The sequence below is a fragment of the Alexandromys fortis genome, unplaced genomic scaffold (assembly GCF_014885135.2).
Source record: "Alexandromys fortis isolate MF-2015 unplaced genomic scaffold, M_Fortis_MF-2015_v1.1 scaffold_89, whole genome shotgun sequence".
NCBI classification, from domain to species: Eukaryota; Metazoa; Chordata; class Mammalia; order Rodentia; family Cricetidae; genus Alexandromys; species Alexandromys fortis.
The window spans coordinates 4,887,401-4,900,545 of NW_026067973.1; the positions used below are offsets into that span (position 1 = coordinate 4,887,401).

General features: G+C 43.9%; 2 protein-coding genes across 15 annotated transcripts in view; one reads left to right on the top strand and one right to left on the bottom strand.

The window, feature by feature from the left end:
* Usp28 (ubiquitin specific peptidase 28) overlaps positions 1-2,834 on the top strand; it is a 58,943-nt gene extending 56,109 nt beyond the window's left edge. For all 14 annotated transcript variants that reach the window (XM_050156271.1, XM_050156272.1, XM_050156273.1 and 11 more), the window contains one exon: positions 1,648-2,834. In XM_050156271.1, the coding sequence (XP_050012228.1) occupies positions 1,648-1,823 (176 nt within the window). In that variant the 3' untranslated portion in view covers positions 1,824-2,834. The remainder of the gene's footprint in view (positions 1-1,647) is intronic.
* A 4,943-nt stretch (positions 2,835-7,777) lies between these two features.
* Cldn25 (claudin 25) lies at positions 7,778-8,467 on the bottom strand. Its single transcript, XM_050156168.1, has one exon. The coding sequence runs from the start codon at positions 8,465-8,467 to the stop codon at positions 7,778-7,780; it is 690 nt and encodes a 229-aa protein (XP_050012125.1).
* Between the last annotated feature and the right edge of the window lie 4,678 nt (positions 8,468-13,145).

Below are 13,145 nucleotides of genomic sequence, written 5' to 3' on the forward strand. Positions count from 1 at the left end.
TAAAGTAGGGCTTTTCAATTTTTTCCTGCTTGTACCTCCTTTTCACCCATGGAACTGTTCGTTTGTTTGTTTTATTTTGTTTTGAGTCAGCGTCTCACTATGTTCTGGCTGGCCTAAAATTCACTCTGCAAACCAGACTGGCCTCAAATTCAAAAGAGATCTGCTTGGGCTGGAGAGATGGCTCAGTGGTTAAGAGCATTGCCTGCTCTTCCAAAGGTCCTGAGTTCAATTCCCAGCAACCACATGGTGGCTCACAACCATCTGTAAGTTGGTCTGGCGCCCTCTTCTGGCCTTCAGGCATACAGACAGAATATTGTATACGTAATAAATAAATAAATATTTTTAAAAAAAAAAGAGAGAGAGAGAGAGATCTGCTTACCTCTGTTTCCTGAAACCTGGGATTAAAGGCATGCCCTACCAAACCAAGCTACTTAAAAAAATATTGTTTATTATTATTATTGTGTGTAGGGGGATGCAGGTGCCATAGCGTGTGTGTGTGTAATTCAGAAGACAACTTTGTGGAGTTTGTCTTCTCTTCTCATCTTTACCTGGGGTCTGGGTATTGAACTCAAGTCTCGCATTTTCATGCTCATGAGATGTATTGCTTTCTTTTTCTAGTTTTTCTTTTTTATTTTTTGTTTTGTTTTTGTTTTTTTTTTTTGTTTTTGTTTTTGTTTTTTTTTTGTTTTTCGAGACAAGGTTTCTCTGTAGCATTGGTGCCCTTCCTGGAACTAGCTCTTGTAGACCAGGCTGGCCTCGAACTCCCAGAGATCAGAGATCCACCTGCCTCTGCCTCCCGAGTGCTGGGATTAAAGGCGTGCGCCACCACCACCGCCCAGCTTGCTTTTTTTCCTATAAAGGATTAAATCTGGATTGAATATTTGATACTTCAGGATTTAGAACATCTGAAAAACAATGGTTTTCAAAGTTGATTGGTATTTTAATTCTATGAATATCAATACTGAGTATACCACTTTACATAAATATGTAGTATAAAATGGTAGAGGTACTTGAGGGCTGTTTCAAAAATGATAGAAATTCTGATATAATCCCAAGCCAAAGGTCACATATGCTTTTTTTTTTTTAATGAAACAAGTCAGCAACTCAAAGCAATTTTTTAAAATCAAGCACCTTACTACATCCAATCCAGTCCAGAGGTAACCTAATTTAATACTACATGCATCAAATAATGGTAGGAAAATGTTTAAAAAGTATTTTCTGTGATTAAATTTTAATGTTTCTATAAAGGGAAAGTTTAGCAGCATGTGTTGGCATTGACTGAATTGAATGCACATTGTGTGTTTAGAACCAAGTCCTCAGTGAAGTCACGATTACATGTTTGCTCTTGAGCTGATTGATTATTGGTATGTTTAGATACCTGTTAGTGCTGCCAAAGTTTTCATGACAACCTCCCCCTCCTCATATAAACAGGCATGGACATACACTCAGTTATGCAGCCCTATGTGGGCTTTCAGCTACAGTGAGAGGCGGAGTCTCAAAGGCATCCTCTCTGTTAGCTGCAGCTGGATGCATGCTGTTGGAGCTAGAGGTTGGCTGCTTGAAGGCCCTCCTGTATAGCTGCAGGCTTCTTAGTTTCCACTAAGATCTCTTTAGCTTTGTACATAACCATCCATTTTCTCTCTACAGAAAATCTGCAGCTGTGCTTAGGGGAGTTTCTACCCAGACTTCTAGATCCTTCTGCGGAAATCATCATCTTGAAAGAGCCTCCAACTATTAGACCGAATTCCCCCTATGACCTTTGCAGCCGGTTTGCAGCTGTCATGGAGTCCATTCAAGGAGTTTCAACAGTGACGGTGAAATAGGTCCCTCGGCCCAGACTCAGCCTGGTCTCTGGTCACCTGCTGTTACACAGAAGTCTGTTGTTGAAGATTCTGCTGGAGTCGGGGACTGGGTGGCTGAGCAAGGTTCAGACCCTCACCCCTGTCATGGTGTGTGTTTAAAGGGATTAAGGATAAAGTGCACATTTAGGTACAGAATCATGAGAGCTACTTCACTGAAGAAGGCCCGTGCATTACAGTTTTGAATTATCCCAGAAGACCTGAATTGCCTTTTTAATCTCCCATAATACTTGGGTTTCTATAAGCCTCATGTCACTTTTTAAATTGCCCTTGAGTCACCAGTATTTCTGGCAGCAGAAGGGTGACTCATCAGAACTGAACTGGAGGAGCAGTTATTACTTATTTTGTCAAGTTGAGGTGACATTTAAAATCCCTACCTATCAGAAATTGGTAATAGAATTCTTGCGTGGCTCTTGACAGTGATGGAGGGGGCACTGATGAGTCCTTCCTTCACACGTGGGTGGAACCTGAGGCTGCACTGCAAAGCCAGGAAGAGCAGCCTCCCCTTTTGGTCTGTATATATTTTATATAAATCAGGAAACTTCACATTCAGTCCTGAGTGAAAGGCAAGAAAGCATCATGGACTGTCAGCCCAGTGGTATTGGGAAGCTGCACAAGAAACATTTTAATAGTTAGTAATCAAAATTAAGCAAAATTAAAAAAAAAAAAAAAAAAATTAAGCAAAATTTTGAAAATTGTCTAAAGCAGGTGTTTAAGGCTAGATACCTTGCCCTAAAAGAACATTTTGATTCTCTTCTCTTATCTCTCTTTTTAGAAAATAAGGGATGTGAATTTGTATAAAGAAAAGAACATTTATCTGTATGTATATGTAGAGAGAAATCCATTTTTAAAGAACTTTTAATTGGAAACTCATGTTTTAGCCAAATTTTAAGGATCAGTGGAGAAATCATGGGAGGGAAGAAAATAACAAAACTATGCAGATTTTATAAATGTGCAATAAAAATATTTGTTTTACCTTTGGTGTGTAGTATGGCCTTTTTTTTTTTAAATCTATGTTTCCCATTTTGAAATGAGTGGACTCCATAGCATTTATGATTTCTTTTAAAAATGGGAGAGGGATTCTCTGTTCAGCTCATTCTTTTTTTCAAAAGTTTGTTTTTATTTATGTGTATGCATATCCCATGTGTGCAAGAGCCCACAGAGGCCAGAAGATGTGTTGGATTCCCTGGAGCTGGAGTTATCAGCCACCTGCTATATGCTGGGAACCAAACTCGAGCTAGCACAGTGGTTGTCAGCCTGTGAGTCAACCCTTCTGGGGATTGGATGACCCTTTCACAGAGGTCACCTAAGACCATAGGAAAGCATAGATATTCACATGATTCATAACTATCAAAATCAGTTATGAAGTAGCAATGAAAATGATTTTATGGTTGGGGATCACCACAACATGAGGAATTGTATTAAAGGGTCACAGTATCAGGAAGATTGATAACCGCTGGGTTAGCAAGTGCTCCTAGCCACTCAACCCTTTGCCCTGTCTCTACCCACCCCACCCCCAATACACACCTGCAATGGCTGAGTAGTCTGCATTATTTAGATCCAACCTGATCACTAGAGGGAGTACTGACATGCAGTTTCTCAATCTTGTGTAGCTGGCTACCTTTTTGTACACCCCTGTCTTTCTGAGATTCACGGAGTATGATTTTGCTATTGATGTTTGTCTTTGAGAGACTCATGTAGCCTAGTTTGTTCTCAAATTCTTTGTATCAGAGGCTGGCTTCTAACTCTGATCTTTACTGTCTGCCTCCCAAGTACTGAGACTACAGGCATGTATCACCATGTAACTTTTTAACAGCTCTTAAGCTATGGCTTAGAATGTTTCTGTGTTTTTATTGGCTCTTAACTTTTTTTTTTTTTTTGACACTGGGTCTTATCTGCAGCGGGCCAGCTGGAACATACCACACAGCCCAGGTTTGCCCTGAACTTGCAGCAGTCCCCCCCCCCATATGTTGGGGTTACAGTATAAGCTACTGCTCCTAGCTTAAAATGTTTCTAATGTAATTTTAAAACTTTTTATTGTATTTATTTAGCTGGTGTGTATATATGTACCATAATATGCTGTGGGGGCCAGAGACAACCTGTGGGTGTTGGTGTTTTCCTTCCGTTTTGCAAGTTTTCAGGAATGCGCTCAGGTTGTGTAGTGTCTTTACCCACTAAAGCATCTCACAGGCTCTTGACTCATGAGACAGAATCTTTGTTCTGTGTTCACCTAGAAGTCCAGTCTTCTGACTTCAGCTTCCTGAGCAGCTGTGATGGGACATCTCAGTTACTTCAGCATTTTTAAAGATTTGGGGATAAGAATGCTGAGGGTGAAAGAATGAGAAGAGGACGAAGCCAGTGTGAGAGAGGGAAGTGTTTGACCACTGTGTTTCCCTCAGTATGTGCTGTGGAGACGTGGTGAGACGGAAATCCAATCCTCCCTTAGCTCCTTTTAGAACCAGTAGCCGGCTGATGGTGGTGCAAACCTTTAATCCCAGCACTTGGGAAGTAGAGGCAGGCAGATCTCTATGAGTTCAAGGTCAACCTGGCCTACCGCGGGAGTTCCAGGACAGCCAGGGCTACACAGAGAAACTGTCTCAAAAACAAACAAATCAACAGAAATTACCCAAAAACAGGAGACTTGATGATTTAACTTGCGTGCTTAGGATCCTGCGTACAAGTCCTAGCACTTCAAATAATTAGGGGGAGAAAGGTGAATCATTAAAGCTCACTTTTATCCTACATATTTTAAGAAAGGTGGATACATTAAACAGACAAGGAAGCAATTAGCAAGGGCTATAGGATGAAAGACCATCTTTCAGACCTTTGCTAGCTTCTTGGCCACAAGAAGAATATCCTAGAAGCCGAGCCTCCTGGGTGGCTCTGCAGTTGATGCAGAATGCTTAAGTGCTTTAGGTGAGATAAGTTCTTTCCATGACAGCACAGACATCTGGTTTAAAGCCTGAGGTCACTCTAGAGATGGTGGCAGGGGGCTTAGCTTCTCAACTGCATAGGGAGTTTTAGATCAGCCTTTCAGAATGACTGTAGACATCAAACATGAATTTTTAATCTTTCCATGTGAAATTTCATAGTTTTTTTTTTTTAGGGGAAAGGTGTCCTACTGGGGATTGAACCCAGGGTGCTCAGCAATGTCAGGCAAGTAGTTCCTACAGAGACACATCAGTGGCCCGAGAAGTGTTTTAAATTAGAACAATTTACAAGCTTGTGAGAAAATTCCTTGTTAAAGATTTAATTAGTTCTGTTTTCAACTCTCATTTGGTCCTCAAAACAGGTGGGTAAAGATCATGGCATTGTGGTGGACAGTCTCCACTAAGGCAGTCCATTCAGGGGGTAGCTGGAGTCTCCTGGGAAATGACATGCTGTTCACGCTATTACATGTCAAGCAACAGCCTTTCTCCTTAGCCCATGCTGTTGTGTCCTTCAAAAGGAGAGTGGGGAGACAGGATATTTTCTCTGCAGAGAAAGCCGTAAGTGAATGCTGACGATAAATGTCACCAACACCTGCAAACATGGGATTAAGATGAGGGACCAGAAAGCCACCAGCAGGCGCAGGTGAACCAGCTGTCTACAAAGACCCTGATTGGGCTAAACAGTGTGAAGGAGGATTTTCAATGTGAGTCTTGGGTGTGGTAGGTTGTGTAGGTGCCCTTCCAGTGGTAAAACAGGATGGAGTTCAGAGAGGCATCCTTAATGTCAAATCTTGACTTAGCTACTTGCTGCCCCAGGTGTGCTGCCTCATTCCCCCCTTGGTAACAACATGGATAGTTCTAGCTGCTCTTCTGCTCCAAAGACCTTTCATACTCTTACAGAAGCCTCCCAAGATTTGAAAGCTCTTAAGCCCAGCCAATTGTGTGACGGGGACAAGCCTACCTGAAAGGCTGCAGTTGGAGGGCTGAGTTCTCTACCAGGCCTGGTGCTCCATCTGTCAGCTTCCTGTGACAGCATCTTTATCATGAACCCGAGGGTGCTGCAAGGGCTAACGCCTTCCTGCACTGTCAGCCTTGTCCTCTTCCTCTTCATGTTGAATTTCACCCCTACCTTTCTACAGTTGCTTCTTCTTTGGGGTGCCCAGCTGTGGCTCTGAAGACTTCTCTTCCCTCCTGCTGTGTCATCTTGAACTGTGTGGTGTTACATTGATTTGTGTGGTTTTACTACCCCCACCACCACCACCACCACCACCAACCCTGGGGTTTCGAGACGGTTTCTCCGTGTAGCCCTGGCTGTCCTGGAGCTCACTCTGTAGACCAGGCTGCCACAAACTCAGAGATCCCCCGCCTCTGAAGTGCTAGGGTAAGAGGTGTGTGCCACCACCCGGTGATTTGAGTGATTTTATTTTAATGTCTGTTTGAACGAGGCCCCTGGATACGGTTTGTCTTATTTTTCAGTTGCTTCCCAGCACAGTACCTGGTGAGTGCTTATAAATATTTGTTAGAGGAGAGAATAAATGATCAGATAGGTGAGTGGTAGCTCTGTGAAGCACTCTAGGGACCAGGAAATCCTTGGATCTTTGAGCCTCATCTCTTACTGATGCTCGGCCCACCGAACTTTGAACCTGTTGAGAAAAAGGATAGCTGAAAAGCAGTCATCAGAAGAGGTTTTCTGATTGACTTAGGACAGAGTAAGCTGTGAAGTACACACTCTAGTCAGAGAGATAGTTCCCTCCTGATGTTTGCCTCTGTAGATGTCAGTGCTTGTTCACAGAGAAGCACACATCAAAGGGGAAGGACCTTTCCAGAGAGCCCACACTCCCAGGGACCCAGGAAGGAAAACATTGTTGAAGTGAAGGCCTTGATTTGCCTCCTTCCAGATGCTAGGTAGGATCACAGGCATGCACCACCACATCTGCCCTTATGTAGTTCTAATAATAGACCCCAGGACTTCTTGTATGTGAGGCAAGCAGGCACTCTGTCTATTGGAACAAATCCTCTTCCCTGATAAAAGAGTTACAGTGTGCTTTTGAAGCAAATGGTAAAGACATTTTTGTGGAACTGAGAATTCTTTGTGCCACAAGTCTGCCTCAGGCACAACTATCCTAGAGTGACCAGTTTGTCTCAATGTGCCTATGCATTTGCTAGTTTTTACTGTGGACGAACTGAGTCCTGGACGAATCCGAAAGGTTGGGCAGCTTGCTGCTCACTCACAGGGATGATCACTTTTAGGGAGAAACGTGGGACCGTCACAGCCTTATGATGAAGCAGAAACAAAGCAAAGCTGTGCCCTTCAGGAGCCCTGCTCAGCTACAGGCGACAGAGATTTATGATTCAATTCACACACCTGAGGACTCCCATGCTACAGGCCATTGTGGGCCAATAATTCATTTTTTGCCAACACATCACCAACATTTCTAGCTAAACATGCAATGTCTCTTCATACCAGATTATCTCTGGTGACTAACTTTGTATAAAAGTATCTTCCTTAATAAAACAATCAAAGTGATTAAATATATAATTAATACTATGATTTTGTTTGTTTTATTTCAACACAGTAGCCTAGACTGACTTTGAACTTAGGGCATTTCTCTTGGCTCAGCTTCCTGCATGTTAACATTACAAGTGAGAGCCACCATGATCAACTTTTTTTCCCCCCTGGAAGTTTGAGACAGGATTTCACTGTGCACCAAGGTTGACCTTAAATTCTCTCTTTTTTTTTTTTTCCAGCTTCCCATTTGCTGAAATCACAAGCATGCAGCTCTTACCCTCAGCTGAAAACACTTATGTAAATAAAATTTCAAGTGAGATAAATATGTTTGTAAGAAACTTTCCTGATTTTTAATTCTCATGTAAAGCACCCAGACCACCAAGATAATGAGACCTTTGACAAATCAGATAGTGACCACTCCTAGGAAGAGAGCCTACTGGCATTCCTTTATTGTAGAGATTTCTGGGAAGACTCCAGTTCTAGATGACTTGGCTCACCGGTCTTCGTGTGAGGTGGAAGGACCCATCGAATTCCTCTATTGGAACACAGACTGGTGGAGCTGTTGCTGCAGCCATCCAGGGAGAAGCTACTTCTTCATTTTCCAGGCAAGCAGAGATGATAAGGAGAAGTCCACCCAGAGCTAGGAGAAGCCCAGCAGCCCAGCCCAGAAACAGGGCATCTCCAAACTCCCACCGTGGCACAATATCAGGGACACTGTCATCCCAGAAGTCTTGGAATGTTGCATAGGCCACCCAGGAGACTGGAAAGAGGGTAGTGGCTGAAGCTGATGCCTCCAAAGCCCCTCCCAGAAGGCACAGTCGAGTCTTAAAAACTTGTCTGGACCTGTGAAACTGGAAGCATTCCAATCCATAGCCAGAGAGCAGAAGTCCCAACAGTCCCAGCCCATCAGAAGCCACCATGAGGATGCGGGCTACCAGTAACTCTTGGGGCAGAGACAGAAAGGACTCGAAAGCTTTGCATACAGTGCCAGCTTCCTCCTGACTCACACATGCCTCCCAGAGTCCCGAGATCCAGGTTTCCATTTCATTCAGGTCCAGACTGAGAGTCTTCCACTGGGGAAGGATGGTGGTGATGCAAGAGGATACCCAGCCGAGAACAGAGAGGAGCAGACCTCCAAGCTGGACTCCCCCACGGAAACTACAGGCCATGACTGTGCCCTCTGCAGAAGGGGATGTAGGCTCAGGGACTGGTGAGCTGGATGACTTCCTGGGAGGCTGGAGTGGGCAGTCTCAGGATTTCAGAGGACTCCAGGCTTAGTTTTCAGTGCAGCAGCTGAGACGGGTGTCAGGGATTTGGCAGTGTTTGGGGCTAGAGGTGTGGCCAGCATCAGATGTGGGGATGAATTCTGAAGGAGGGTCCCATGAGAGAGGCCAGTAGCCATAGAGTAAGCTGTCACTATATTTGATAAATACATTCAGAGAGTCAAAATCACTCCCCAACTCTGAAATTACAAAAATGGTGTTCTGGAAGTACACCTTGACACGATCTTTCCCAAAGACAAGGTGACTTCATTTGTATACTTTTAAATATACAGGGCAAGTGAGATGGTTCAGTGGGTAAAGGTGCTTGCTGCCCAGTGTGATAACCTGAGTTCAAGCCTAAGGACTCACACTGTAAGAGGAGAGAACTGATGGCCACAAGTTGTCCTCTGACCTCTATACATGTGCACAAACACATGAATAAATATAACTAAAAATTTAAAATATGTATAGACTTTGACCCCGAACTCATCAGATTTTATCTATTTTTGAGAAAGAATTATTTTAGAACATCCATTGAAACTTGTTAATACTTATACATGTTGGTTAATATGAGTCATTTTATTTTATGTATTTATTTTAATTTATTAATTTATTTATTTATTAAAGATTTCTGCCTCCTCCCCGCCATCGCCTCCCATTTCCCTCCCCCTCCCCCAATCAAGTCCCCCTCGTCAGCCCAAAGAGCAATCAGGGTTCCCTGCCCTGCGGGAAGTCCAAGGACCACCCACCTCCATCCAGGTCTAGTAAGGTGAGCATCCAAACTGCCTAGGCTCCCCCAAAGCCAGTACGTGCAGTAGGATCAAAAACCCATTGCCATTGTTCTTGAGTTCTCAGTAGTCCTCATTGTCCGCTATGTTCAGCAAGTCCGGTTTTATCCCATGCATTTTCAGACCCAGGCCAGCTGGCCTTGGTGAGTTCCCAATAGAACATCCCCATTGTCTCAGTGTGTGGGTGCACCCCTCGTGGTCCTGAGTTCCTTGCTCATGCTCATAAGAGTCATTTTAAAGTGATGTTGAGGCTGGAGAGATGACTTGGCAGTTAAGAGAGCAAGCTGCTGTTCCAGAGGATCTGGGTTCACTTCCCAGCACCCACATGGCAGGTCATAACTGTCTGTAAAAAAGTTCCAGGAGATCCCAACACTGTCTTCTAGCCTCCATAGGTACCAGGCACACACATACTACATATACACATATACAGCGTCGTGGTTTGAATGTAAATGACCCTCATAGGCCCGTAGGGAGTAACACTATTAGGAGGTGTGACCTTGTTGGAGGAAGTACGTCTGGGAGGGGGGTTGGTTTTGAGATTTCAGATGCTCAAGGCAGGCCCACGGTCACTCTCTCTTCCTGCTGCCTGCCAGTCCAGATGTAGAACTTGTGCTGATAACTTGTTTGTGCTTTAACAAGTAAAGCTTGCCTGAAGATCAGAGTGTGGAACTAGCCACACTAGTTCACCATAGAGGCCAGGCAGTGATGCCACACACCTTTAATCTCAGCACTTGGGAGACAGAGGCAGATGGATCTCTGTGAGTTCAAGATCAGTCTGGGCTACACGAAACTGAATCAGTCTAGAAGAGAAACAGAGCCACCCGGTGGTGGCTCACATCTTTAATCTTAGCACTAGGGAGGTGGAGAAGGGAAGTGATATGGTTGGGTGGAGAGAAGAACTCGGAATTCACTCTGAGGTTTCATAGAGACAGCATTCAGTCTGAGGATGTGTAGGGACAGGATTGCTGCTTTGGTCTGATGATTCAGTAGAGGTAAGAACTAGTGTCTAGTTACTCTCTGTTTCTCTGGTCTTTCAGCATTAACCTCTATATCACACTCAGGGTTTTTATTAAGACCAATTGGAATTCACGCTACAAGAACTCTCAGCTACCTCTCCAGCACCATGTCTGCCTATAATATGCCACCATGCTTCCCACTGTGATGGTAATGGTCTAAACCTCTGAACTATAAGCCTGCCCCGATTTAATGTTTTTCTTTATAAGAGTTGCTATAGTCTTGGACCCTTATTATACCACCGCACTTACCTTACCTTCCTACCTTAGCTTGATGTGAGCAACAGTTCTTCCTGCAGGTGTTCTCGTAAGTGGAAACATTGCAGGTATCCTGAAGACAATGTTTGCATTGATGATTAATAAACATCAGCATGGCCCTAGTGTCTGGTATAGTCATCTCATGAGAATTTGAGATTTCCACAGTAAACCTTAGTTGTTTATGTATCCTATGTTTGGGGCCACTGGAAGGCTTTTGTAAGCAGAGTTTTCATATTCATCTTTTGCTTAATTTCCTTTTTCTGTGACAAGGAGAGTGTCAGCTATTCCCACATTATGTTTGAAAGAAAGCATTATAAAACTTCAGATGTTTGACTTTAACACTGTAAATCTGTAATTCCTGGGTAGTGTGGGAGGTATTGCATAGAGTGGCTCATTACAGCATATGACTTGACAATGTAAATGAACATGGTTGCTAGGATAAGAGACTAACATTTTCAATAAAAATATGACATACTTAAAAAAAGAGGAAAATTAAAGAAAAAGAAGAGTTGCCGTAGTCATGGTGTCTCTTCACAACAATAGAAACCCTAACCAAACAAAGCCTTTGGTTGCATACCGAGCACCACATAACAGATGTGGTCAAACAGCATTCAGGAGGCAGCAACAAGAGGATCAGAAGTTCAAAGTCATCTTGGCTAATAATTCAAGGGCAATCTTCACCGCATTAAAACATTGACTTAAAAAAAAAAAGTATAGGGGCTGGAGAGATGGCTCAGAGGTTAAGAGCACTGGCTGCTCTTCCAGAGGTTCTGAGTTCAAGTCCCAGCAACCATACGGTGGCTCACAACCATCTGTAATTTGATCAGGTTTCCTCTTCTATTAGGCAGACAGAATATTGTATACATTTAATAAATGAACAAATTTTTTAAAAGTATAAGAAAAAGATTTATGGGCTGGAGAGATGGCTCAGAGGTTAAGAGCATTGCCTGCTCTTCCAAAGGTCCTGAGTTCAATTCCCAGCAACCACATGGTGGCTCACAACCATCTGTAATGAGATCTGGCGCCCTCTTCTGGCCTGCAGACATACACACAGAAAGAATATTGTATACATAATAAATAAATAAATAATTAAAAAAAAAAGAAAAGATTTATTTTAGCCAGGGGATAGTAGCACATGCCTTTAATCCCAGCACTTAGGAGGCGGAGGCAGAGGCAGAGGCAGAGGCAGAGGCAGAGGCAGAGGCCGAGGCCGAGGCCGAGGCAGGTAGAACTCTGTGAGTTCAAGGCCAGCCTGGTATATAAAGCAAGTTCCAGGACAGCCAGGGCTACACAGAGTAACAAATAAAGAAAAAGATTTATTTTATGTGTGTGAGTGTTTTGCCTCGTGTTTGTAGGTGCACCTGAGGAGGCAATAAGAGATCACTGGGTCCCCTAGAACTGGAGGTCTGGAAGATTGTGAGCTGCCGTTTGGGTGCTGTGAATTGAACCTGGGTCCTGTGCAAGACCCAGTGTTCTTAACCGCTGAACCATCTCTTCAGCCTGTAGAAGAAATTTCCATGACATAAAATGGTGGTGGGCGAGGGTGAGAAAAGTGCTGTCCCATCTCATAGCCAACAGGAAGCCGAGCGGAGCCTGAAGTCCTGAACTGAAAGGAGGCAACCGCATTGTGCCGAGCATAGAGAATGCAGTTTCACTGTCCGTAAAAACTCTTCTCTGGCTGCAAGGATGGCTTAGCAGTTATGGACATGAAACTGGCTGCTCTTCCAGAGAACCTGGGTTTGATTCTCACCGTCCGCACAGCAATTCACAACTGTTTATTGTAACTCCAGTTCCAGGGGATCTGACACCCTCTTCTGGCTGCCCTGAGCACCAGTCATGCAGGTGACACGCAGACACACAATCTTGCAAGACACCCATACATGTAAAATAAATATTAACTCCCCCCCATCTCTGTGTTTTCTAACACAGTGTTAATCATTGTTATATTAGTGTTAGGTTTGTGGGTATTTTTTAAAATTTCCTGTTGGGACTATTTGGAGTCCTGGCCTCCAGCTGCTCTTCCTTGCTAGTGATCTTTGCTTTCCTTCTGATTTGAGTTACTAAAGGCTGTGTCAAAGTTGTTTACCAGCTCTGATTCATGAGCGTGTGTTGCCTTGGCCTTGAGGATCAGAGGATAAGGTTTTCACCTGTTGGCCCCCCTGACTGCTGGGTATATAAGCCTTCAGGGTGCTATTGAATAGAGGGCTTCTTACTAGTGACTATAGGTCCGTGTCTCTGTCTCTGTGTGAGTCTTTGTGTGTTTCAACCTCCAGCCCCTTGCTGGAAGCTCGGGAACTGTACGGTAGCGCATAGAGCACAGATAGATGTTGAAATAAAGAGCGGCGGCGGGGCTGCGTCCCCAACACCCCGGCCGCTTGGCTAGCTCATGCCCGAAATAACAACACACAAACTGTATTCATTTAAAGAACTGCTTGGCCCATACTCTAGCCCTTATAGGCTAATTCTCGCACCTGGACTAGCCCATTTCTAATGATGTTTGTAAGCACCCCAAGGTGCGCTTACCGG